At 35.6% G+C, this 26,066-nt stretch overlaps 1 protein-coding gene across 1 annotated transcript in view; it reads left to right on the plus strand.

Moving 5' to 3' along the window:
• Nucleotides 1-26,066, plus strand: part of ABCA13 (ATP binding cassette subfamily A member 13) — a 173,880-nt gene that overhangs the window by 7,766 nt on the left and 140,048 nt on the right. Inside the window, exons 6-20 of the mRNA XM_090137138.1 lie at nt 1,878-2,041; nt 4,258-4,373; nt 6,228-6,361; nt 8,502-8,666; nt 9,827-10,026; nt 11,158-11,285; nt 11,970-12,064; nt 12,318-12,494; nt 12,859-13,052; nt 14,078-14,217; nt 15,814-15,934; nt 17,190-21,854; nt 23,437-23,543; nt 24,502-24,620; nt 25,837-26,009. Of these exons, the coding sequence (XP_089993264.1) occupies nt 1,878-2,041; nt 4,258-4,373; nt 6,228-6,361; nt 8,502-8,666; nt 9,827-10,026; nt 11,158-11,285; nt 11,970-12,064; nt 12,318-12,494; nt 12,859-13,052; nt 14,078-14,217; nt 15,814-15,934; nt 17,190-21,854; nt 23,437-23,543; nt 24,502-24,620; nt 25,837-26,009 (6,698 nt within the window). The remainder of the gene's footprint in view (nt 1-1,877; nt 2,042-4,257; nt 4,374-6,227; nt 6,362-8,501; nt 8,667-9,826; nt 10,027-11,157; nt 11,286-11,969; nt 12,065-12,317; nt 12,495-12,858; nt 13,053-14,077; nt 14,218-15,813; nt 15,935-17,189; nt 21,855-23,436; nt 23,544-24,501; nt 24,621-25,836; nt 26,010-26,066) is intronic.

A 26,066-nucleotide genomic window follows, 5' to 3' on the forward strand; every position in this document is an offset into this window, starting at 1 on the left:
AACAACTCTAGGTTGTTAGTAACCAAAATCCACAACTTTTGAAGGCTAGATATTTATTTGGAGCAATTTAAAACTCTGTCTGCCAAACTTTGAGTAGTTCTATGAATTCAATCATATTACAAAACATCTCAGAAGCAACTCTTAAAGTGTGCTCATTATTTAAAAACAAAACAAAACAAAAACCCCTAGCACCTTAGAAAAGGAATGTAGTGAGATTGAGAAGATTGGTCTCCTGGAGATTACTTTGAATTCAGATTTATGATGTAATAAATACGACATGAAGACTATAAAGTGGGAATAAAGGAAGGCAGGATTGTAAAACGTAGCATAATTCCTTCTGGAACTCATTTGTATGTGAAGTGAATTTGGGCTCTGTGCAGTCTTTCCACCTTTGCAATCTCAACAGAACACGGAAGACTCAGCAGGCATGGCAGTGGATTTCCATTGCTGTCAATTTTGTACCTTTCACAGAACACTGGTTTCACTTCAAAATATTGTAAAATTATTTTTCTCCATAGTAAACTGATTACAGCTTGCAACTTCATGAGACCTACATTTCTGATTCATAACTAGAAATGAGATAGCACTTTCATAGTAATGATTGTCAATTGCTCAAAAGCTACTTGATTGGATAGAGCTTTATTAATCATATCATAGAATAATAGAATGTTTTGGGTTGGAATGGATCTTAAAGATCACTTTGTTCCAATTCTCCTGCCGTGGGCAGGGCTGCCCTCCATCAGCTTAGGCTGCGCAGGGACAGGAACAACTTGGCCTTGAACACATCCAGGGATGGGGCACCACAGCCGCTCTGGGCAGCTGTGCCAGTGCCTCACCACCTTCTGAGTAAAAAATTGTTTCCTAACACCTAATCCAAATCTCCCCTCTTTTAGTTTAAAGCCATTTCCCTTGTCCTCTCACTATCGGACCGTGTAAAAAGTTGGTCCCACTCTTGCCTGTAAGTTCCCTTCAAATACTGAAAGGCTGTAATGAACTCTCCCTGGAGTATTCCCTTCTCAAGGCTGAATATGCCCAACTTCCTCAACCTTTCTTCATAGGGAAAGGTGTTCCAGCCCTCTGGTTCTCGTGGTCTTTGTCTGGACTCTCTCCAACAGCTCCACATCCTTTATGTGCTGGGGGCCTCAGGCTTTGGGTGCAGTACTCCAGAGGACATCTCATAAGGATAGAGTAGAGGGGGACAATCTGAAAGAAGCATATCATTGTTAATGGCTTGCATATGCAAGCATCTTTTAGTAGAATGTCTCTCATGTTACTATTATCCAAAAGAGCTCAACTGAAACATTAAACTAGGTAAATAAGGGCTGGATAATGAACAGCTATGATAAATCCATCTGATGATTTAGTCCTACAAAAGATGTTCTTTGTGTCCTTTTACCCCAGTCAGTTAATCTTTCAAAAGCCACTTTCACCAACCAGTACTTGACACCTATCCCAGCTCCGTGGGAGGAGCTGTGAGATGAGAATGGCATGTCCCTGGCAGGATGCTGCCCTTTATCCTTAGGCTTAAAGTTCATTGCCAGGCTAAAGAGCTCTTTGTGTATGAGATATCATAGGCAACCCTTCTCTTTAGGGGAGTATAATGTGTCTCCTTGCATGTCTGAGCAGAAAGATTACTCAGATTTTCTCCCAGTTCCATCTACCACAAGAGCAGACAAAGTCATGTGCAAGATAATTACTCTTAGTTCAAAGTATCACCAAAATGACACTGTGAATTAATGAAGTTAGAGGGTACACTTCATACTTGAAAAAAAAATTTGAAATAGTTTTAAGTTCAACAGGGTTGGGGAAGTAGCAGACGCCTGCTGGCTTTTTCTGCTAATGCAAGTGTTGTGTAAATGTGTTTTCCTCACGTGAAGATGGATTTGAATGAAGCAGAAGAAATCATTTCTAAAATAGAAAACCTGTACAAACAGCCATCTTTCTGGAACCTTTTGCATTCTCTCCCTCGCCTTGAATCAAAGCACTTATATACAGAGGATGGATTAGCTGCCATAGCACAGTTTCTGGAAGTTATTAAAAAGTAAGTACTTATAAATACTCTCTTAATATTTTACCTGAAATTCCTGTTATTTTCACAGGCTACTTTATCAGTATTCTTAACATGCAAGGAAGGTGAGTTTTTCTCTTGATCATCTGCTGCTTTTATGGAGACACTGTGGGTGCTTTCACCCATTCTGAGTACTTCATAACTGTTTTTTAAATCTCTGTCCAGCTCAGCAGGAATTCCCTAGGAAAAAAGTAGGTTCATGTTAGAAATGGCTTTAAACTTTGTCATATGCTTTGGGATCTGCAAATTATTTACATATGAATATAAGAAAATCACAATTTGGATTGTAATCAGTTTAATGCATACTTAGCATTTGGACAATATCAGAAAAATGACTCAATTTCTCAAGACTCTTGTTTCTATTGCAAGAAAAGAAGCAGTAAGAAAAAACCCAAAGGACTGTACTCTGGATGTGATAGTTTCTGCCTCAGGTAAATGGCAGTTGGATTCAGAGAGAGACACATGCTATCAAAAGAAAGGAATACAAAAAGGAGCTACAGGAATTTTCATTGAAATAAGGAAACCTTGAAGTCAGAAATACTTTTGCCAGAGTAGGTAATTGTAATAGGTGATAAGAAATTGTCACTGAATTCAGTGAACAGACTGTTAAGGCTTTAGGAGGCCACCAAACCTGTCTGCCTGTGCAAGACTGGGCACAAACTCAAGCTGGCAGGAATCTGCTCGGGGGTAGGAAGGCCCTGCAGAGGAATCTGGACAGGCTGGATAGCTGGGCTCAGGTCAATACCCTCAAAGCAGAAGACTTTCTGAAAGGTTTGTGAACTTGTTCAGAGTCTGTTCCTAAGACAGAAACTTGACCGTAAGCTTGTGGTTATCATTTTCATCTTCTTCAGCAGCAGTGGCCAAAGATGACAGTAACCATTGTCTGCTGTGCTGGGTTAAACCACTAAACGCTAACCTGATCATATAATCTCAGCAGTGCTTTCTTCTACTCTGAGCTCATAGGAAGGTCAGAGTGAGAGGTGGGGAGAAGGGTATGAGCAGATGTGTGGGTACTTGCTGCCAGCTGGGTCAGTCTGCAAGGGATTAATGGCAGGAGACTTGGCTTATGTTTTTTTATTTTCATTTATTATTTTATGGCTTTTTTACAGTTTGGTGCCCTTGAATGACAGAATTTTCCATAAATAATAGCATTTGGAAATGAAACCACAAAAAACAATGCTTGCCTTGTGACTGTCCTCATATTTCTAACTTACATTTCTAGACAGAGGTCCTAGTTCAGGCAGAATTTAGTTAGCACACAGGATTCTAAATTTACAACTTCTCCTGCTTCCTTGCCCTATACCATCTTTCTTATGCTCTCAGAGGTACTTAGCAGACAGTAGCCCACAAAGAGAGACTACTAAAAGCCAATCTGAGAGCTTACAAATATATATATATACACACACACATATATATTTGTCCTTGTGTTTTCTGTGAGGGGACAGTAAACTATCTGGTTGAGATGTGTCCTGCTCCAGCACTTTTCACACTTATTCAGGTAACTTAGTGTTATTGTTTATTCTCACTTCTTTAAGAAGCGTTTCTACAGCTGCTGATCCAGTCTAAAAAAGCTGGATTTTTATTTGCAAAGTAACAGAGGAATACATTATAGGAAATAACTAAGAAGTTTAACATAAACTTTAAATAGTAAATTACAGCTACATTAGGATCAATAAAAATAAACAGCTAAAGGGCCTGAAACTGGTAGTTGTAAGAAATTCAACAGAAACATTTTTATTAATGTATTCTGTAATTTGCTCTAATTTGCTGTGAGAATACTTGTGCTGTTGATTTAAATGTTTTTTTTCTCTGCAGATGAGTGGAAATAAAAGCATTCTATATCCATCCTGATGTCTTGCTGCAGGGTAGACTGGAAGGATGCCCGTGGTGTTTTAGCAATCTCTTTTGGTTCTCATTTTAACTCATATATCCTTCTTTTTCTGTCTCTCGTTCCTGAGAACATTGATATATCTCTTTCATTTTCTTAATGAGAAGTGGGTGAAACTCTTACTGTAAAATCTCACCTTGTGATATTTTGATTTAAAAACATAATTTAATGGAAGTTCACTTTTTTCACCAATGGCTATGTATTTTAATTTTCAGCTGCTTGAGCTTCATCTTTTTCCACCAAACCCCTTCAGTTTTGTGTTTATGGAGAGCTTGATTTTTTTGTTTAATTTACCTTTCAGTACCTTAGTATCATTGAAAGATTTATCTGTGATGCCACTGGGACAGACTTTCCATGAAGTGATGAAAATCACTCTAAATTTAACTGCTACGTCAGTGCAGGAGAGGAGCTTGGAGGGTAAGGAATTTGCTTCAGATTTTTTTTTTTTTTCTCTTTTTGAAAGTAGCTCATAAGCATATTGGGATCATATATAATACTGCTAACTGAGACAGTTGCTGCTAAGCTCCTAACATGAAAAGTCTAAGTATTTAACTATGTTGCTCCAGTGCTAACTCATTTCTTTATCTGTTGTCTACACGCTAATAATTACATTTCATCAGACCATGGCAACTTTTATGACATAATGTACCATGAATGTAATGATCATTCAGTGGTGAGTTTTGGAGAAAAGCTAAATCGCTACAAAGAGCAACCTCTTCCATTTGATAGAAGGATAGTCACTTGCTTTGGACATGCATGTTAAATGCTATGGCTGTTTGACTTTTTTCTTCATTCTTTGGTATCATAAATTCTGATCTTAGCTGAGAGGCTCAATTTTCCTCATCTACTGCCTGATTATAGGAATTAAGTTGAACTGGAAAAGGTAGGCTGGGCCCAGGACAACTATTCCAGATAATGTTAGGAACAAGTTTCATTGGTAAACTGTCTGGAGAAGCACAACTGGATACCAGGTTGCAACTGTCTGCTCTGCATAGAAATCCAGGCCAATCATTGTATGTGGTTTAAATCCCGCTCCCACTGTCAGAAACAAGACTGAAGTGGTAGAAATGTGTTTGCTTGAGCCCTTGTGCAGAGGGTGGGCTTTAATTCTCTGGGTCTAAGCACAGGTCACTGCTATTGTTTGTTCTTAAAGCAGAGTCTGTGTGTCCAGCAAGTATTTTTGACTTGCTCCTTTCATCTCAGCTATGGCAATTGTGTGAGCTGATTGGTATGTATCCTGTACACATCCTTCTTTGAGAAGCAAACTCAAAGCCTGATGTTGGGAGGATTTTTTGAAAACTTTCTCTCTTTGAAAAAATATAACCTATGTGAAAGCAAATGTGCAATGGAAGCTCCAAATTAGGAAGCTAGAAAAGCTGTGGCTTCTTCAGTATGTTTTCACTGTATTGTGTTATGAGCTTATAAAACTAAAAAAATTAGAGTTTACAATATGCTCATAACCAAACATTCAGATATTTATGGTAGTTCAGGATTTATCTGAAAGAGAATGAAGAAAGTTTAATGCCAGGAAGCTGATGTGTAGTGCAATTAACAGGTATACTGATAGCAAAGTAGGCAGACCTTAGTGTTCTACCTGTCTAGCTCTTATTACAGTGGTATTCTGCAGTGCCATGCTTCTCTGTGGGCTAGACAAGACTGTGTGAGAGGTGGGTACATATTATATCATTGGCCCCATGTCTTCACTAGGACTGTTTCAAAGCTAGCTAAAATGAAAGTAATGCAAAATGACTTGGTTTTTTTTTCATGCCTCTTACCGCAGCAGAGTTGTGATATACCCTTTCTGCAAATGCTTGGTAATTTGTTTCACCAGGTTCAGAAATAGCATCTTTTTACACAAAACTGTTTATAAAGTGCAACTGGTGTTCTCCTAGTGCCCTCTCTATCAGAAGTACTTTATTTTAAGCTCATTAGCACACATTTGCACAGTTACGTGTATCTGAGCACCTAGTTCAGAATGGCAAACTGCTGGATCTGCTGTCAGTCACTGTGCAAGGTCATCTCTTCATGATGCTATCAAGAGCTGGTGGATATCATCAGATTAGCTGACCTTGCTATGCTTCTAATACAATTTGGGACTTTAATTATTGAAATTGGTGTTAAATTGCTTGTGTTTGTTTTTCGTTTTTGGTTTTTTTTTCCCCCAGAAGCTGGAAACATCATCTGTGGACCTCATGAAGCTTGATTTATCAAAAACCAGCATGACCAAAAAGTAGGAATTATGTTAACAGATGTTTATCTTTTTTCCTTCAGGTTTTCAGTATAATCTTTCTCTAGAGGATATTTTGTGGAATCCACGTGCTGTCAGAGAAGAACTTGAATCCAGATTTGGTTTTGATGATTTTCATGTTAAGAAACTTCTAAGTTATACAACACAATTAACAAAGGTAAATAACTTGAAAAATTAAATGTTTTTCTTTCCTCTGTTGTTATTTCCTGGTGGCAATTCCTGAAGGCATTTTTCATGCCTTACAGAAACTATAATAGTGTATTTGAAAAACAGGCAGAAGCATAACTTCTACCAGAAAGTAAAGAACTTGGTTGAATGTTACCAGACAAGCTTCTTTAAATTTGAATCCAGTTTTTTTAATCTTTATTCAGCAAGTATTTGCACTGTTATGGTTAGCTAACAGCATGACTAATCACTTGAAGCCATCTATGACTAAGGGATTGCTTTTCATATGAAGAATCAAATGATTGAATCAAAAAACTTTAATAATGATGTTAAATTTTGAGTTGTCCCTCTGAATTGTGTTGCCTTATAGAAGTTGCAGCGATGACTTTATTTCTGATACAATCAAGATAACTATCACTTTTATTGACAAATCACTTGTTCTAAAATAAATCTTTAGATTGTAAGAAATGAAGCTGTGTAAACAATTGAAGTTTTTACTGAAATTACAGAGGAAGTAGGTGATACTCTGAAGGTGTGAAGAAGTTGTGAGACTAAAAACCCTATCTTATTTCCCTTCAAAATAAATATCTTTAGCATCAGCTAGAATTTCTATACACAAATGTTCTGATGGATCTAGTCATACATATTAATAAATTCATGCTTTTCTGGAGTTACCACTGAGTATGGTGATGTCCTGGGCTTATTATCCAATCCTGCAAAGAATTTTATGTCTTACTCCATTAACTTTTAAAATACATCCTAGATCTGTAGTTGCCTGGATTCATTTGACAGCCAGCATTTTTCATCTTTGTTGAGCAAAGAATGCCTGTCTCTTCTGTGTCTATATCAGGGCTGTTGATGTACCCTTTCTTAGCTGTGTGGTATGTGATATGAATGTACTTGACTGATGAGGTGTCTCAGTGGTGTGTCAAATTTTGAAGGAAAAATTTCATCTCAGAGAGGGCTTTTCTGTTTCTCCCGGATCAACATGATCTCCCGTGTTGTTCTTGTTTGATCTGCAGAACACTTGAAACATCTGTTAAATTTCTACAAAAGTCCAGCTTTGAATAGAGCATGCTGGTAATTGTCAGAAATCTCTTTGCTCTTTACCAGGCGTGGTCTGAAGTTGTTTTTGCTAGCAGCTCATTATAAAAACAGGTAATTTACATGAATGGTTGAGTTATATTAATGAATAAACAACAATAAACAAAGCTCTCTTTGAATGGCCTTTTCATGATATCACCGATGGCCAGTGTGGTCAACTCAACTGAATATTTGACAACAGCCTGCTATCCATGGTAGGCTGTGTAATCCCAGGTCACTCGGTTATTAACGATTTATTGGTTAAGCCAGGATCTTCATATTGTGTGCCTGTGTTAGGGCTCTGAAGACCCTCAAAAGGTATGAGGAAAGGTACTGCAGCCTGGACAGTGCCTGATCCAAGCACTTAATGTCCAAGGTGGTTTGATGTCAATACAGCTGCAAAACTTTCAGTACATCTTCTAGTCACAGTTGAAAGAGGTTAGGATGGAAAGTACCTCAGAAAGACACTATTAGGAAGATTTAAGATGTATTAAATTATTTTAGAAAGCACTCATAAAATTTATATGATCTAGAAAAATAAATCTTTCAGTACTGAATTTAGAAGTCAGGCTATCAGGAGAAAGGTCAGTCCCCTTGGTCACATTGCTGAAATCTGCCAGCTTCAATTTAAAAATTGTCTGCTGTATATAATCACTGAGATGGTGTCAGTGTACTGAATATTTTACACATTAGTAATTTTTATATTTGTGAAGTTGCTCCTATATAATCATTCCCGTGCAAAATTATAGTGTAGGTATGCTATATAATTGTCAAGTTATTTCACAGACAACACAGGTGTTGAAGTTGCAACACTGATGTAGGTACAGGATGAAAATTCCTTGTAACAAGTCTTGTTATTCTGCCTGGTGCACAGGAACTGTAATGGGGTTGTGGTTTTTTGCACAAGGCTCTGCATTTGGGGTACTCAGGAACACTAAGCTGAATTAAATGAGCTTTGATGTTCCTTTTCATTAGATAAGTAAATTGATAGCAAAGGTAACACTTGGTAACTCTCTGACATACTCATCCTTTTCTTGTGTCCCTGCCAGATTCCCACAGAAGAAACAGTGGAGCAGTTTGTGTGCTCTGCTCTGTCTGGTGTACCAGGATATGAAGCAAACAGAGAGAATAATGAAGAAAGCTGTAGTTCCGCATGGCAAGAGGCCAAACTGTATCTCATCCATGCTGTCAGTAAGCTCAGACTCTATGCACAGGTAGACTTCAGGAATTTAATCTATTAATTTTTGCATGTAGGCTGTCAACAGTGACTCTATTGAAGGATCTGAGTTAGATATTAAATATTGTTGCTATGAACATTTTTTTTTCATTTTACTAATAACAGAAAGTTATTAATAACAGTTACTTATAACTGTTACAGTAGAAGTGTAATCCATTACCATGTGGTAATTTAATCAGATTTTCTCATTGACTCATTAACTGAAATGCAGGATTGAGATTGAATAGGGAGTATAGTGAAACATATGCTGCTGTGGAGTTCTGACAGAAGGAAAACCAATTTACTGTCTCACCTGAGCCTATATTTGGGCAAAACTGAAAGTGGAATATAGTATTAATTTTTAATTCTCCTCCACTGTCTCAGGCAATAGTGACTCAAGTGCGCTGAAGTGCAAATAAGAGTAAATCTCCAGGATAGCATCTTCAAATTCTGCTCTGGCAAAACAGCAGGGCATGCAATCTCTATGGTGACAGGTGCTCCTTAAGGAAAACACTACTGCTCTTTTGTTTTAAAACATTTTTTAAAATGCTATCTGTATATTAAACTGCTCTATTGCAATTTTTGCAATATTGTCTCCATAGAGAAGCTTGTAGAACTGGAATTTCTTTAAAAATGTAGCCTTCGCTTTCTCCCTTGATAAAAGTTGTACTGGTCTATGATGACTCAAAATCATCACTTAATGTGGTTGCTAAGACTAATGACTATTTTAGCCATCCGGTAATAATTTCAGACATGGTCTATAGCTGTTTGCAAGGTGATGTTGCTATCATAAGGAAGTACTATCAGCTGTTGGCCTCTGGGAATTCCCTTTGTGAGCTGGTTGTATTTTACAGCAAAATTCTGTTATAACCATTGGGCACTTAGGAAGGATAATGGTGCAGAATATGAGACCAGTCTAAGGGCTTTGCTAGGCCTTGATGGGCCTTCTTCTAGGCTACACAATGGGAGCATGGAAGTTTCTTTTCCATCTGTTTGTGTAATGGGACACTCAAAATGATGGGACTTCCCCCTTTATTGAAGAAACAAAGGCACACAACAAAAACCCAACAAAAAGCATGCAAAGTCTGTGTATTGTCTAAATAACCAAGCTATGATTTTTCTAACAGTGTGTGTTCTGGTTTGCCTTCAATCTTTTAGGTATTTGAGCAATGGTTCACTAGCAGCCATTCTCAGAATCTTCTTTCAGAACTTGAAAAAATCATGGCTGATTTAATGTCTCAGCTTCTAGAAGACAAAGAGGCCAGGAAAATTGTCTCAGAAATACGTACCCTGATCTGGGAATGGGATAAGAAATCACAGGCTTATTTTTCAGAAGAATATATTTCACCTCATGATCTGTAAGTTATAGTTATCTTTATTGCTTTAATGCATATATGTTCTGAAAAAGAAATTTGATCTGTGATTCAGAGTATTCCTACTTTAAAGGGTACGTTATCCAAACTCATAGAAACAAGCAGCATGATGAATTAGAGTCTGAATGCTTTACTTTGTTTTACAGAGTCTAATTCCCACAAATAGTTGCTGTGACTCAGTTATGTTTCTCATGCAAGTCTGCTGTAGGATTGATCTACTCACACATAACAAGTCCAGTGCATCAGAATTGTATTGGATTTTTGTTGTAGGGATTGTACTTGTTAGTTTTCAAAGGAGATCTTGAACAGAAGCTTACTATGGAGAACAGAATTATAATGTAATGCTACATGTTTGAGGATAAATCTGAAAGATATAAAGAGCTTCTGTACAGCACACCGACAAGTAGGAGGCGATCACACAACCTTTGGTTTTGTGGATTTATTGCTGGTTTAATTCACTTACAAATTGTGCATAGTTCTTTTTCCATTTTCAAAAATATCTATGCAGAAAAATAGAACAGCATCTTTCCTAAGCATGCAAATAAATGTGAGATTTAAGCACAGGATTTTATAACCAAACAGTCTCTAATGGAATAGCAACCAGTGCCTCTTTTTCTTTAATTTCAGTAAGTGACTTGATGGAAAATGAACTCTTTTTGTGGAAAACTTTTCCATGTTTTGCTGTGAAAAGAAGGAAAGGAGATGATTGTGTGTAAATCTTTTCTTGCATTAAAATTTTCATCCTTTAGGGAAATTAGTCTGAGAAAAGTAGACTTGTTCATTGAAACTAGCTGCACTCCACACTTGGGAGAATGATCAGTGACTGCTGCAAGTTAGAAGGGTTCTTTGGTATTTTGCTCCTTTCTTAGTGTGCCAAGGCTTTTATAAAATCCATAATCTAGTGTTCAGAGAGAATTGCAGTCAAGTTGTTCAATAGTTACCAGATGTTTTGGAATTTAGTTGTTTTTATACAAGGAAACTTCTATACTGCTGCTTTATAAGAAGATACAGATGATAGAAGGTCTACACTGTAATAAATAACAATTTTCCAGCAACTTTTACTTTTTTACTTATGGCACGCAACAGTTTTGTACTCCAAACTTCTTTTGTTTGCAGAATCCTATATCTGAAGAAGATGCAGGCTGTGCTGCAGGCTGTGCCTCAGTGGTCTGTTGTGAAGAGATTACGTCTGGCAGACGGAGCTCTGAGGAACGTAGTATCACAGTATTTAAACTTCACTGACGGTAAAGATGCATGGTGATTACTCGTTACTTGCACTGGTCCAAAGGCAGTTATTGCAGCGATCTGCTGTGTTTGCATGTGTGTGGCTGTCTTGCAACTACTGGGCTACTGGTTTTGGCAGGCCCTAAAATGAACTCCTAACATTTCTGAGATTTCTTCTCAAGTCTTTTACTTGAGTGAGATTACAGCTTCGCTTGGTGCTTATGGAATTAGGCAATTTCAAAAGAATTTGCTAGCTAAATCAGTAATTACGTATGGAAAGTGTCCAAATTTATTTACATTATTAAGAACAAGAAGCCTGCATGGGACCACAATTTCCTCTCGTGAAAATCATGAAAGCTTGCTGAAGTCAGTGGAGCGACTCTACTGTGAAGGAGGATAAGGTCATGCTTTGCTGGTGTAATAGTACTGGTCTTCCTGCTGTGTCTTGAACCTTTTCCAGTAAGGGGGTGCAGGAGGGGAGAACAGTCTTTAATCCTCAGAAGAGCAGATTGTGTCTATGTTTTTGCTTTGTGAAAAATGATCGAGTGCTTTGGACTAGGACATAATCTTAATCGGCTTGGAACTTTTGTCTCTCCAACTGCTCTGTTTTTCAAACCATGTCATGTATAGTTTACTTTCCTACCCCTGAATCATTCTGTAGGTTACATATTTTTTGTATGTGGTGATGGGGAACTGTTTTACAGAAGCTTTACATAGCCTGGAGAAAATGATTCCTTTTACCCAGAGAAATGAATCTGTTCATCTGGACATCAAAAAGCTTTTTGTGGAGCTAAAACAGGTATGCTGTCATTTGATGTCTGTATGTTAGCTCTCATAAGGTTGCACAGGGTTATTTTGGGGGTGTATAGTATTTGCTAAGTAGAGTATCTAACTTCTCATTCTTCAGCATTTTAGTCCAGCTTGACTTTGTACTTCTTTTGGTCTTTTAAATTTTATATTCAATTGTGAGAAGTTAAAATGGAGTGTTAATTAATCTGTTACTTTATCTTCTAATGCATTTTTAAAGTGGCAGTGTATTTACTACGTTTTAGATGTTGATGAGCAACTCTTCCTATGTCTGTGATGATGTGCTCACAATATTTGGGAAGGCCCTCAGGCATCCACAGATTTCTGATACCACTGATAATTTAGCCATATATATGTGCACTGGCAATGACTCGGAGGTGGCTTTCAAGCAAAGCAATCAGCTCCAGTCACTAAGGGAAGCTGTAAGTATTTCTGAATTCTTCTTGTTTAAATTCTTCACTGATTGCAGTGCCTTATTTATATTGGGATTACAAAATGACATAAATTAACAAGGGTTATATCTTGCTGCTTAGTGTTTGCTGTTAATGATTACTTAAACTGATTAGAATGTGTCTGGGGGAAAAGTACTTGTGGTCCTTTAGGGTGAATGTGATGTTTTAGATAAGTTATGTAGCTGTGGTTTCCGGAAAAGGAAGACTTGAAACCCTGCACATTAAATGTGTTTTATGTTGGATTTCAAGAACACTGTTGCAAAAATCAGGACTAAACTCTCAGGGGAGCTTGCCTTTTCCTGGTTTCACACTATTGCTCTATTTACCGTGAAAGGTCCTGCTTCTGCAGAAAGTAACTCAGGGACAACAGAACCTGCCAGATTCAATAGTGGATGATTATTTGGGATGGCAAGAAATAGAAGAAGAGTTAGCTGAAAATTATGCTTATTACTGTGAAACTGATCCATTGCTGAGCGCAGAGGAGGATGTCCATTTCAGCTCTTGTGAGGAACAGCTTCTCTTCTCATTGTATGTATCTCTCAGATGTATATAAAGCTACTGATGCCAGCAAGGACTAACGTATTATAATGAGTAAATGAATAGATAATAGGGTTAAGCCTCTGTTTATTATAAATAAATCTCTATATCAATAAATTGCTTTAAAATAAAATAGGATATTATTATTATTGTTTAGCTATGTGAAGCATGAGCATCATGCCATTAATGTGGAGTTATGTTTACTGTGATAAGATGTCCAAGATCACAAATTTAGTTGTCTTCTCACAAATTTGCCTGGACTACTGACACGTGTGAGAAATTTAATGGAGGAATTTACTACAAAAGCAATGATACCATTAAGTCAAGGATCTGTCATGGATCAAATTCCATGAACTGAATTGGCAGCAGGGATTAAATCCACAAATATTAATAACATCTTAGACCTTAGAAAATTTATATTACTTTTTGTCCCTTTTGCTGTTGATTGCCTCTTGTACATTTGAAATTGCCAGCAAGACTAGTAGTTTTACATTTTGTTTTATGAGCATTGGAAGTACCAAAAGAACTAGGAGGCTCCTGGGAGTAGAAGTTTGTATTTAAATAACACTGAGGAGCAAGAAAAGCATTGCTATTGTTATGCGGGGTTCTGTTTGCTGATTAATGCAAAGGCATACCCAGGACAAGAAGCAGCATTTCTTGGTATTGTTTTCAATTTCAAAATGCTACTTTTGAATAAGAGAACCTTGTTGATGTCTTATAAAAGGCATTTTAGAATTTCTTTCTGCTCAAAAACCTCTGTGTAGTGATAAAGTTGTGCTTAAAGTGACGTTATAACTATGCTGCTTCAGTAAAGAAATGGGAAAAGGAATGTGGCAGGGACATTGGCCTATTTGCTTCAATTATTTTCTGAAGCCAATAGCACTGTGCATATGCATTAAATAGTAATAAGTTTAGATAAAGGTTTGCAGAGAAACTGCATGTATTCACAAGCTAATTTTCTTTGTAACTTAATCACTGGATTAACCATACCAACCTGGTTCTCTGTGTCATTTCAGAATTAATATTACCCTTGAAGAATTTTTTTTTATTTTTGAAGAAAACCCATACTGGAAGTATTTAACAACTTTCATCCAATGGATGTGTGAGGTAGCTCAGTTCACAGATGAGGAAGCTGGCTCCACAGGAGATCAGTTAGGTAAGTAAAAAGTTACTGCACGGGATTTATTCTGGTTGTTCAATGTCTATTTTAGGGGACAGTATTCCTCAGAAAGGGACAAATTGATAATTTTAACATTTCTAAGCCTGTTTGTGTTTCTGTTTTCATTAATTTCACCAAATGACCAAACTGTAAGCAAAGAAAACTTGTAATATACTGAGACTGACTTGGGAAAATATCTGTAATTTTTAGTGCTGGATGGAAATTCTTTGGATCATCCATTTCTGTTGAGAAAATTCAAACTGGTTGAACCTGGTTGGAGTCACATTTTCTTGCAGTGGTATTCTGTCAGGAAGACTTGTCAAGTCTAGCATGTAAATGGAAGACCAAATGAGCTGGCCACTATGTAGTGATATTCCTGGACTGGTTTCAAATTAGTCAGTGACTTTGTACTTGATTTCCTTCACCCCATCTTGTGTTTTTTTCATATGTCCTGAGCCATCTGCTGTTAACTTGCTTGAAATATATTAGTTTTTTCCTTATTTGATCAAAAATAAAACTTTTTTTGGAAAAATGTCACCTGAGGAATGGGAGAGATTTTTGCAATTTTAGATTTATTTCTGGTAAAATATTTGTATTATTCCATTCAGTGCTTTGTGGTGCAGATGGGCTTGGGAGCATGTCACAAGCTGATCCATGTCGGTTAAAAAAAAAGAAATTAACTCCCTCAACATCACCATTAATTTCCTTTAAGTATTCTCTCCATGTTCCAAGTGCTTACATTGCTTACATTTTTTCACCGCTTACATTTCCACATTTCCATCTTCTGAAGGACTTAGATGGCTTTTTTTTTTTTTTTTTTTTTTTTAATGACAATTACAAAGTTTGTGAAGGGCCTTGATCTTGCTATGGGTATGTTTTTTCCAGACATTTTCCTTTTTCTGCCCTCTGTCATTTTGTTCATAAAGCTAATCAGAAATGTGCTTAATACTTCATCAGTAAGTGGGCTGCTAAGAAATGAAATGCAAAAAAAAAAAAAAAAAAAAAAAAAGCAGTTTTCTTTAATCAAAAAACTGTATTAGTGAAATAAACTGTTAAAATATGAATTGCACTGATTGCACAATTTTAAAAACCAATTACGTTTCAGGTATTTTGGGTTCATAGGTATTAATAACTGAATTTCACAAGACTGCTTGCTTTTTTAATGTAATTTCAAGGAGAAAAAAATAGTAAAGTATAATTCAGTTTCTGAGTGCAGCACTAAGTGCACTTTTTACGTAACAAAATTAATTTATTTTTTTCTTGTCTTTCTGCAGTTTAGTTCAAAAGATATTGTCTATATTTCCTTTTTTTCTTTAATAGATTGACTGATACAGATGTGTCTTCTGTAGAGCTGATATTTATTGATAATGTATTTCATTTGTTTAAATAGAATTAGAATTAAGATAAAATCCTTAACTAAAAATTGCATATCTCATTCTTTTTACATCTACTTTAATGATTATCCACAGACAGAAATACAAGTCCTGCTACATCTGATAGTAGCTTTTCAGGCTATTTCAATGTGAGATGATCAAGTTGTTCATAAAGTTTCCTTGATCTATCTTTTGGTATTTAAATTTTTATTTTTTGCAGGTGGATTTGAAGCATCTCTATGTTCTAGTCAGAAACTTGGTTTGGAGACTATCTTAGGTCATTATTTATTAGCATTTCTGCAAGATTTACCAGATTATTCCTCATTTATTTCCTGGGCACGGTAAGGTTGAACTAGTCAATGTAATTTCTTTATCTGTGGAACTCATTACCCCATCTCTACTTCGGACACCTGTAATTCTTTAACATAGTTACTGTGCCATTTTCTTCCAATTCCTGTGCAATTTTCTTCCTGTTCAGTGTTACTGGGAAGCAATGTAGGTAACGTGTTGTTAGAAAGCCTGCTTATGACAGTTACATTATGTTTCTGATGAACATTACAACAGAAGATATTTCATCACCACTCTGTTTAAACAGGAAAAAAAATATACCTCATGGAACAGCCTCAAACTAGTTGCCTCTGCTATTTAATGCTATTAACTGTTTACTGTGCTTTGCAGATGATCAAAGTTAGAAAGCATTCTTATTAATAAGTTACATTTCTGGACTCTGACTTTATTTTTCATTATGCAGCTATTTAGCTCTCTGCTATTTCAATCCCTTGTTTAGCCTGTAAAATGGAAAAACAAAACAAAACAAAAGTAAAACAAACAAAAAAACCCACCGTCATTGCAATTGAAGATGAAGAACTGAAAGTTTAAAAGTGACATATGTTGTCTTCAATATACTTTGGAATGTTGCCTCTACTGTTTAAACAGGCCATGTTGTGCTTTTCATTGAAACAGAACTTGATAAGCATTTTAATTTAAAATGGGCTCTAGAAACAACTGATGATTTGAGTTTAAAATCTTAAATGATTTTAATATTTAGGGTATCAACTAAATGTTTGTAAGTAAGATGTAGTATCTGAAATACTGTTTCTACAGCATGCAATAGTTTTTTCTACAATAGTACTAACATAAGGGGACACAAAATCCTTCACAAACATTCATAATGCTGTGTATGTGGCTTTCTGCTTTTTAAGTACTAAAAAACATACTTAAGGAGAAATTATCTTCAACCTCAGAATGTATTAGGTACTTAAAACAAAAGGTGTTTGACTCTTCGTGGCTTACACAGTTAATTATAAGTGCTGATAAATGCACTCTTTTGTAACCTAGATACCTATATTCAGGTTTTAATTTAAATATGTCTGTGACTTTTCATGTTTTTCTGCCTTGTTTTTGAAAACCAAAGTAATCACCAGTTAAGCTATTTCAAGTCTTGTAGTAATTACTTTTTCACTGCTGTTTGAATAATAATTTATCTTTCTTTGATTTAAGTAAATACAACTATATTCTAAAATTACAAAATATATATATTTATTCAACTCTTGCTAGGTAACTAATGAGAAAAAACAATTGTGCCTAATATTTCAGGAATTTAACATCTATAAAAGAGTTTTTGAAGACAGAAGAAAATATATGGATTTCAAGTGAAAAGGAAATGGATGACATTTTACATCTTGCAGAAATCATAGAAGAAATTGTAGTGTTTGACTTCTCAGCTCTTTCAGGCCTCCGACCTCTAATGGAAACTGCCTTAAGTAATGTGATTATGTGGATGAAAGGAAAGGAATCCATGATGAATGTCTCACTTGCAGTTTCTGAACTCTATAATGAAATACAAAAAAATTTACAGGTTCATCTGAGATTTTGGATGAAGAAGACAGATTTTTTCTGGCAAATGGTGAAAATTGTGTCTCATGAACTTGATTCTAGGGTTTCTCACATAAGTCAATTGGAAGTTGAAGAGGTACTGGAGTCTTCATCTAGATTTATATCTTCTGTTACAGAAAATAAAAACAGTCATAATAGAAGCATACAATTGCTCAAAAATATCCTAGCAGATTGGCAAGATTTAAATAGTCCTACTTTGAACCATCTAAAATACTTAAGTGAAGACTTTCTAAGGAATCTCTATGAGATCGTATCATTGGCTGACAGTCATGTCAATGCATCTTTCAGCATAGGTCATGGAGTGAGTAATACCTCCTTTTCATTACTGTCAAATGCAACTTTTATATATAAAGTACAAGAGTTAGGCAAAATTGTTCCCAGTTTCTTTAAAGACATTCAAAAATTAAACAGTAGTAGTGTGGACTCGCTTCTTCAGATACTTTTCTCTTTGTATCAGAATGCTGATCTGCTCTTAAAAGCTGAGAGCAATAACACTTTGATGTTTCTTTATAACACCTCAAAAGCTATTTCATCCTTTCAAACATGGAATGATTTCCAAGATATGGACCGAGTTTCTGATTTTCTATCTCAAACTTTTGATCTTCTCTGGAACTTTACCAGTAAGTCACTCTGTGAAAAATTACTGACCTTTTACAATTACACAGAATTTCAGGCCTGGTCTTTTGTACAGGAAGACAAAAAAGAGTTGCAAGTTGTCTATAATATTCTGAGCAGCCTTAAAACCTTATTTTCAGATGAAGACCTTGAAGAATCTGCCTTTTGTTATTTGGAACAATTTTTTGACATCTCCCCAGAATGCATTGTAAATAATGGGTGCATTGGCTTTTATCTATCAAACATCAGTTCTGTAAATGATTCTGCTGAGGTTTACAATCTCCTTCTGCTTCCACTGGACAGTGTTTTGTATAATATAACAAAACTGGAAGATGAGGTAAGTGTATCTTCTGCTTTGCATTGCACTTTTACATGGCTTCAAATCTGGACAGAGATTTTTGAAGAAACATCCAAAATCTTAAAATTGAATTCAACCTTTTTTGTCTATCTAAGAAATGATTTGAGAAACCTCTCTGAAAGAATTTTAAATACAACTCATATTGAACTGTGCAATAAAACAACTATGGCTATTGTTGAAGCTACATCAGCAATGAATCTGTTGAAAATGATAGTTGAAGGTGGTGATTCAAGTGACTGGAAAGATTTTGAAACTTACTTTTCCGTAATTCAGAATGTTTTTGAAAATGCAATTGATGATGCAAGCTCATTTAAAGGTAACAGTGCAGATGATGTTTTAGAAATGACTGAAGTTGTGATAACTGAATTGCAGCAATCTATACTAAAGGTTGTTAATAGAGACCTTTTGAATTCTTGGCTTAATATGTTCATCTCGGGAGGATCTGAGGGAGAAAGGAGTTCCAGTGAGTTTTCCATTGGGAATTCACTTTCTACTATTCTCAAACTCTCCCAAAAGGAACTTGGATTTGTTCTTGCTGAGATAAAGGACGCTGCTGCTTTCTTAACATATGCACCTCTAGATAAATATTTGGTTTGTGCCAGCATTTTACAGAATATTACAAAATTAATTTTTGACAGTACTCTGAAAAACATAAACTATACACAAGTGAATTTTTCATCCTATATTCATTCCTTCCTCAAATCTTACAGCGTAATAGAAGGAGTAGAGAATTGTGATGGGTGGATCCATGTACTTCATTACCTCAGTGAAAAATACAAGTCACCTTCTCACTTTGAAAATGCAAAACATATTTTATTTCTAATGAAATCTCTGGGAAACACTCAGACAGATGCTAAGCTAAAAAACATTGTGAACTTCCTTGATTTGATTTTCAATGTTATGATCCCTGAGTGCTCTTTAACTGGTTCTGATGTGATTTGTGTAAGCATTTATTTCAATATTATAGGAAGAGCTTTAGAAGTCGTTCTCCCTGAATTTAATGTACAAAATGACACTAATGTGCTTGAATATATTTTTACATTCTTAAATAATTCTGGAGGACTAATACAAGTGGCTGTGAATAATTTAATGGGTCACTCACAAAATACATCAAATGATACCCATTTCAATCACTCAGTCCATGGATCTAACAGTACTTTAGTGCCCTTCCTTAATCCCTTCCACAGTGTTTGGCTTTCCTCAATAGACCTTTTGTCAGAAATTCAACATCATCTTGAAAACAAAACTTCTGAAATGCAAGAAAGCAGCTCCTCTTTCTTTGATGAGAAAAATATCAGTTTGTTGATGGAGATCTTTCAAGCTGTGCTTAGTAAATTCAATACATTCAGTTCAAACTTGTCTCATGAATTGCAGGGTGAATACAACACATTTCTCAAGAGACTGACAGAAAAAGCAGCTCTGAATGGTAAACTGGTAGGAAAGGCACTCAAAATTTTCAAGTCTTCTAGCCTTACTAGTTTCCCAATAAGAAATGATAGAGAGTTTCTAGAGCACATGATAACCTTAGTGCAAAATCTGAAGAATATGGATATTGACTTCTTGATAGGTCAATTCAAACAAGTCCAGATGAGCTTGGACAATTTCTTTAAAAATATCAAACCTCTGTACAGGGAGAATCCTGAATTAGGAATGTTAATAGGCTGGTTGGATGCATTTGAGAACAGTTCATGTAATTGGAACCTGACTGGTTTATGGCATATCACACAACTTTTTCAAGAGGATCTCTCTGATGTAGAAGAGATGTTCCATCTTCTCCTTGATGTCATCAGCCTTATGGAAAGTCTAGCTCATGGGAACATCACAGAAGTACTAGCTGATGTGTATATTTTTGCACTGACTCAAGAAGCAAAAATGTCAATGTTTACCAAAGAAGAAATCTCTAATCAAGTAGAAAGTCTACTAATGTTATTAGAGACACTGACAGATGTGCCTGATGAACCTGCAGAGGCCTCAGTTTGTTTTTCTGCAGAATTCTGCTGGATTCTCAAAATGGTAACACCTCAGAGTGATCCCAATTCTTCCAAACCTTGTGAGTTTATGCAAAGTAATTTTTCTCTGAATCACAATGCAGTCTTACACATCGTCAAAGAACTGAAACTTGTTACTCTGAATGACAGTTTCTTGTGCACTATGGAAGACTTTCAGACTGATATTACTCACAATCTCACTTGCTTTATTCATCAGATTAAAGAATGGAACTCTATTCTTCTGAAGTTTTCTGAGCTCCATCATGTAAACGGTTCACTTCTTAAAGAACTGCTAGCTTTTTGGAATGAGCTATATCTCTATGCTGTGCCTCTGCAGGAAAATAATACAGATTCAACTGTCAACTGTTCCTCCACGTCAAAGAGAAAAGTGGCTTTACAAATCATAGAAACTCTGAGTAGTATGCCAGCAGCAGAAATGGAGATGTCTGAATATGTCCTTGAACAGCTGAATGTTCTTTATGGTGGTTTAAGCTGGAGCAGGCACTCAAAAATATCACTTATAGAGACTGTTTTTTCTTATGTCATGAACATGACAACTGAAGTTTCTGGACTCTTGGATACAGAAACTGTCTATTCTTTTCTTTCTGTAGTTCAGCCTTTCATGACTTTGTCTTCTGTTGAAAACCAAGCTTACTCGGTACTTACGGCATTATCATCTTTAAATGGGAACAACAATATATCTGATAACATTGAGAAAATCTGGTTTCCTGTAGTTAAAAGTATAGAAGATTTGTTGTTGAATTTTAATGTGAGACAATCACTTGCAGTGATAGACCAAGAGTTTCAGCTACTAAGATTAGCCACTGGACGGTCCCCTTCAGTGACTTTTGATGCGTTAATACAGCAGTTTAATACATCATCTGTAGAGGCTGTGTTAAGAAAACTTGAAGACATACAAGAGATTATGAACAGCTTTCTGTGTGAGTGTAATAATCAAAATTATTCTAAAGTGATGCAACCTTTAGTCCTTCTTATGGCTAATGAAAAATCATCAGATCTACCGCTGGTTGTTAAAGATATTATTGACTTTCTGGAACTATTCCAAAATAAATCTAAAGAAGATTACACCGGTATGTTGTATGTTGATGATCATCTTAGCAGAGAAATACTGAATACTACTTACATCGCTAATTCAGTTTTTCAAAACTTTCTTTTTCATATGATTGCTGACCTTGCTGTTACAAAAGAAGCTCTGCATGCAAACAATACTGAGCTTCAGATAATTGACTTCATTGATTCATTTTTTGATAATGTACAATACAAAAATGCTTCTACTCTGTCACAAAACAGAACTCTGGAGATCATGCAAGAAATGTTGCAAACTACATTTGCATATTTCACAGAACATAACAGGAATAAAATAGCTTTAGTAAAGGATTTGAGGTAAGCAATTTCTATGTACTACTTTCAGCACGTGGCAAAATCCAGCAGTGATAAGATAACTCTTTGTATGCAGCTTGCTCAATTTTTTATTACTATAGTATTTCACATTTGTACCTTTGTATAAAACAACATCATGTTTCATGTTATTTTGTGTACAGTAGTCGAATTTTGTATCAAATTATATCATATGGTTCAATTTCTTGATGTGCTTAGTAATCTGTATTGATGATCAAGGTGATTTCTTTGGAATTACAGGATCAACTATTTCAAGAACTTAGTTGCTTTAAAGACTTTGCAGCTCTGAAAACTGAACCACAGTTTTATTCAAAGTTTTTACAACTGACAAACTCTTCATTTTCTTGTGACTAGGCCTCAGGGTTTGAATGAACAAGTGCTTTGAAATCATACACAAAGTAATTCAGGTTCCTGCACTAACACTTCAAGCAATTGATTTTGCGTACTAGAAAACAGAAAACAGATTACAGCATCTGTATTCATTTTCTTCAGTGATGAGAAAATTCAGGAAGAGATTAGTTCTTGATGTGAGGGGAAAAAAACAAAAAAGTTTCTATTGGTGTTTTGAGAAATCCTTTTGAAAACTGAGACCAAGACTGAATAAAAATAACTTAAATTGATGATGTCTTATGCAAACAATACGTCCCTTAGAAGGTATGAGTACAGTACGTGTACTTTATATATATATATATATATATATATATACACACACACGTATTTGAATATTAATTTTTTCAGTCAATATATGAATATATATAATATATAGTTGATACATTTAGTTTTATACGTATGTACACAATCATCTGTATTAACCATAATGTGTACATATTAAGGTGTTCAGTTTGAGAAATGTAATTTCTGAAGGAAACAGCCTGTGATCACTTTTGTCAGGTTCCTCAAATATAATCTAAGGTAGCAGCAGAGGATTTCTCCTTTGGGGAAATATTTACTAACAACTTATTTAATAGAAGTGCTGCTAGACCAGAGTTGCTGCATTTAAGTAATGTTCAGTGAATCTCATGAGAAGGTTGCTTCAGGCAGTTCTATGTGGTCTTGCTGATGTGACCTACTCATGTAGCCTAACAGAAAAACAGTGTAATGCAGTTGTTGTGTGACTCTAATACGTTGTTTAGACATTTGAGATTCATTTTTATGCAAATATGCTATTAGCCCAATCCATTGAAAAATGAAAATCAATGCTAGAAATGTGGTTTATTTTTCCGAAATGCTGATTTTTAGAGGTGTTGTGTGTTCTGCTCTTTGCTCTCAATTCAGGAGGTACTGTGAGCAATGTGTTTCTGAAAACTAGCTTAACAACAGTTATGATTTTACTAAAATACTTGATGATATTTTATCTTGATGAAAAACTGTTTTTTAATTCCATGGAAACATTATGTTCTGATTCTGCAGCAGTTCAGACAAGTATTGGATTAATGGCTAGTCATATAACTGTTAATATTAAAATCCTACCATGGTTCATTAATGATTGCAGTTGTACGTAGTCACTGGAAATTTGTTATGGTACAGTCATTATGAAAATAACACTTTCTCATTAATCTTTCCACAGAGCATCTAAAATATGCCAAATTCTTCAGAAACATTTACAACCTGCTAGTGTTCTACTATTGCATAAGTTGCAGTTTGCCATTTTGAATATTCTTAAAATCTTCTCAGGTTGGTTACCATGGTTGTGACTGTTTGGATCACTGTGTGCACTAGTTGTATTGTTAAGACTTTACTCTGAGAAAACGTTTATAAAAATGGATTAATTTGGGCAACGCAGAGCAGTGCAAGCATACTATTGCAGGGAAATGAAATCGGCAAAGGTGCAGGAAAACAGTTCGATCTCATAGAGGGATGGTTTCTGGAGTGGCCATAATGATTAAAAGTCTCAGTGAAAGCAGTTGGTCTTGCAGCTCCTCTCTCTTCTATCATTTTTAGCCACGTACTCTTTCCCTGCTTCCTCGGCTTGCTCTTACTCACCAGGACCTCTTCCTTCTTTCCTTGATTCAACTCACAGAACAAATGGAAGTCTGTGTAGGCATTTGGGTTTTGTCCCATTTTTTTTTTCTTTTTGGTTGGATTTTTTCCTATTAGATTAATGAAGTGAATAAAATTAAGGAGGTTTTTAATGATCAAGAATTGGTGCCAGGCAGCATTCAGCTAATAGAAAAGAAAAACCGAGCAAGTGTATAAAGGAAGTTTTACCTCCTGCTTCTGTGTAGATTATGGGTAGACTATAACACCACTAAAGCAGTGGATTGGCTAGCTACAGCTGAGTAACTTGAACAAAATTATTCTGTATGAATGCCTTTGATTTACTTTTTCATGTTGGCATTAAATTTGAACACATTGAGAAAGGCCTTGTATTGACATAAGGGTATAATTTCTTATTATGTAATGGTGAACAGCAATGGGAACTTAATCTAACAAGCTCTTCTTGCACTCTAATGGAAAATAAAGTTGGTCAGAAATATTTCTTAATGCCTTAAACACATCAGACTTTTGTGTTTATTTGCTTTTAGAAAAAAATCCACCTTTTTCTGTTCCTTTTTGTTTGGTTAATTTTTCATTTGCTGACCAATATATAGATATATTTAACTGATTAAGCTTTGGACTCTTTCTCTTACAGAAGAACCAGTTGTCACTAGCAACCTTTTCTGTGTTGTTATGAAGTGTAAAGATGGCATAATGCGTCACTTAGTAGTCTCTATAATTGAAGGAATCACTCTGGTTCAAGACCATTATCAGGTTTGAACAGTTTTCACCGTATAGGTGTTGTTTAAAGAATATGTTATACTTGGGAGACTAATGTCAGATGATTTTTTTCTCCTGCTTTTGAAATGATCTGTCCCCACAGGGCTATATGAAACTGATGTTTGTATGGGTGTAGTTCTAAGGCATGTTATAGTGATACACAGAAGGAATTCCTCAAATTAATGAGCTTTAAAAGCTGTAAATATAACTTGAATTGCAGTAACTAGAATAACTGAATTGCCATTCAGTACCAAACAGCAGCCCATTTTAGTTTTTCTAAATTTTATGATGTGCTAATCTCAGGAATAAGAGTACATTTATACTTTACAACTTTTACAGGAACAGCTGGAAAATCAAGCTAAATACAGAGCTGTTCAATTTTAAAATGGCAATTGTGGTTACCAGATGGGAGTCCACATTTTTATTTTTTTTAACAGTGCATGAAATTACCTGCAATCCGGGTTAGGAGACAGCACCATCTGGCATTTAGTTTGATTCATCCAGAGCTTTGGTTATCACACACAGATGTGTGCACATCTGTGCATGTACACACACGTACAAAATACTCACTTCATGCTTTTAGTGCAGAATTTACCTCCTCTCTTCATGAAATAGTTCTTCTAGTTTGTATTTTGTCTACCTATAGGACTTGCTGACATGAATGGAAATTCATCGTTTCAAGGTAAACAGGCAAAAGAAGCAGCACTCATATCTTAAGTAGGCATTTGCTGAAGAAATGTATTTCTCTAGACTCCACTGTACTGTGACAAACTTCTGCAAAAATAAAGTAGCAAGATCAGAAATGTGAATATTCAGGAGAAAAAATAAGTGAAAACTACACAAAGCACAATGCAAGAAAGCTCTTGTATATAGGTATCCAGAATTTTCAGTTTGCTGATGGAAAATAAGAAAATAGCTAGCTTATTGAAATGAAATTTCTAGTGAAAATGTTGAAATTTCTATTATGGGATGAACCCCCTTGATGTTAGGTCAATTCACAAAAATTTTTGTTATTTCCAAAACTGAAATCTTTGAGAACTCTTGGGTTCTGGAAAATCTTTGCCCAGTTTCAAATGAAGTGAGTAAATTAGTAGTACCTTATCCATATTGTCATTTGAAAATACGCGTTATTAGATTGCCAAGACTACCTATATCAAGCAATAACATGACCTCATGAATTTGCTAACAAAATGATTGCTGTGTTTTGCAGAGTATTGAAAAAATGTGGATAACGTTCAACAAGGGAGACTGTGAGAGCATGGCATATATAAACCTGAAACTTTCTAATAATGTAGAGAGCTTCCTGAGAGCCTTACAGAATACTGCTGATGGCAACTGTGACTGTCAACTAATGTTGGAGAACATCCAGAGACGCTTGCAAAAGTAAAGCCTTTTACATTTCAGTACTCCAAATGGTTCTTATTAGTTGATGTTATAGAT

The sequence above is a fragment of the Phasianus colchicus genome, chromosome 3, assembly GCF_987193195.1.
Source record: "Phasianus colchicus chromosome 3, bPhaCol1.hap1.1, whole genome shotgun sequence".
NCBI lineage: Eukaryota > Metazoa > Chordata > Aves > Galliformes > Phasianidae > Phasianus > Phasianus colchicus.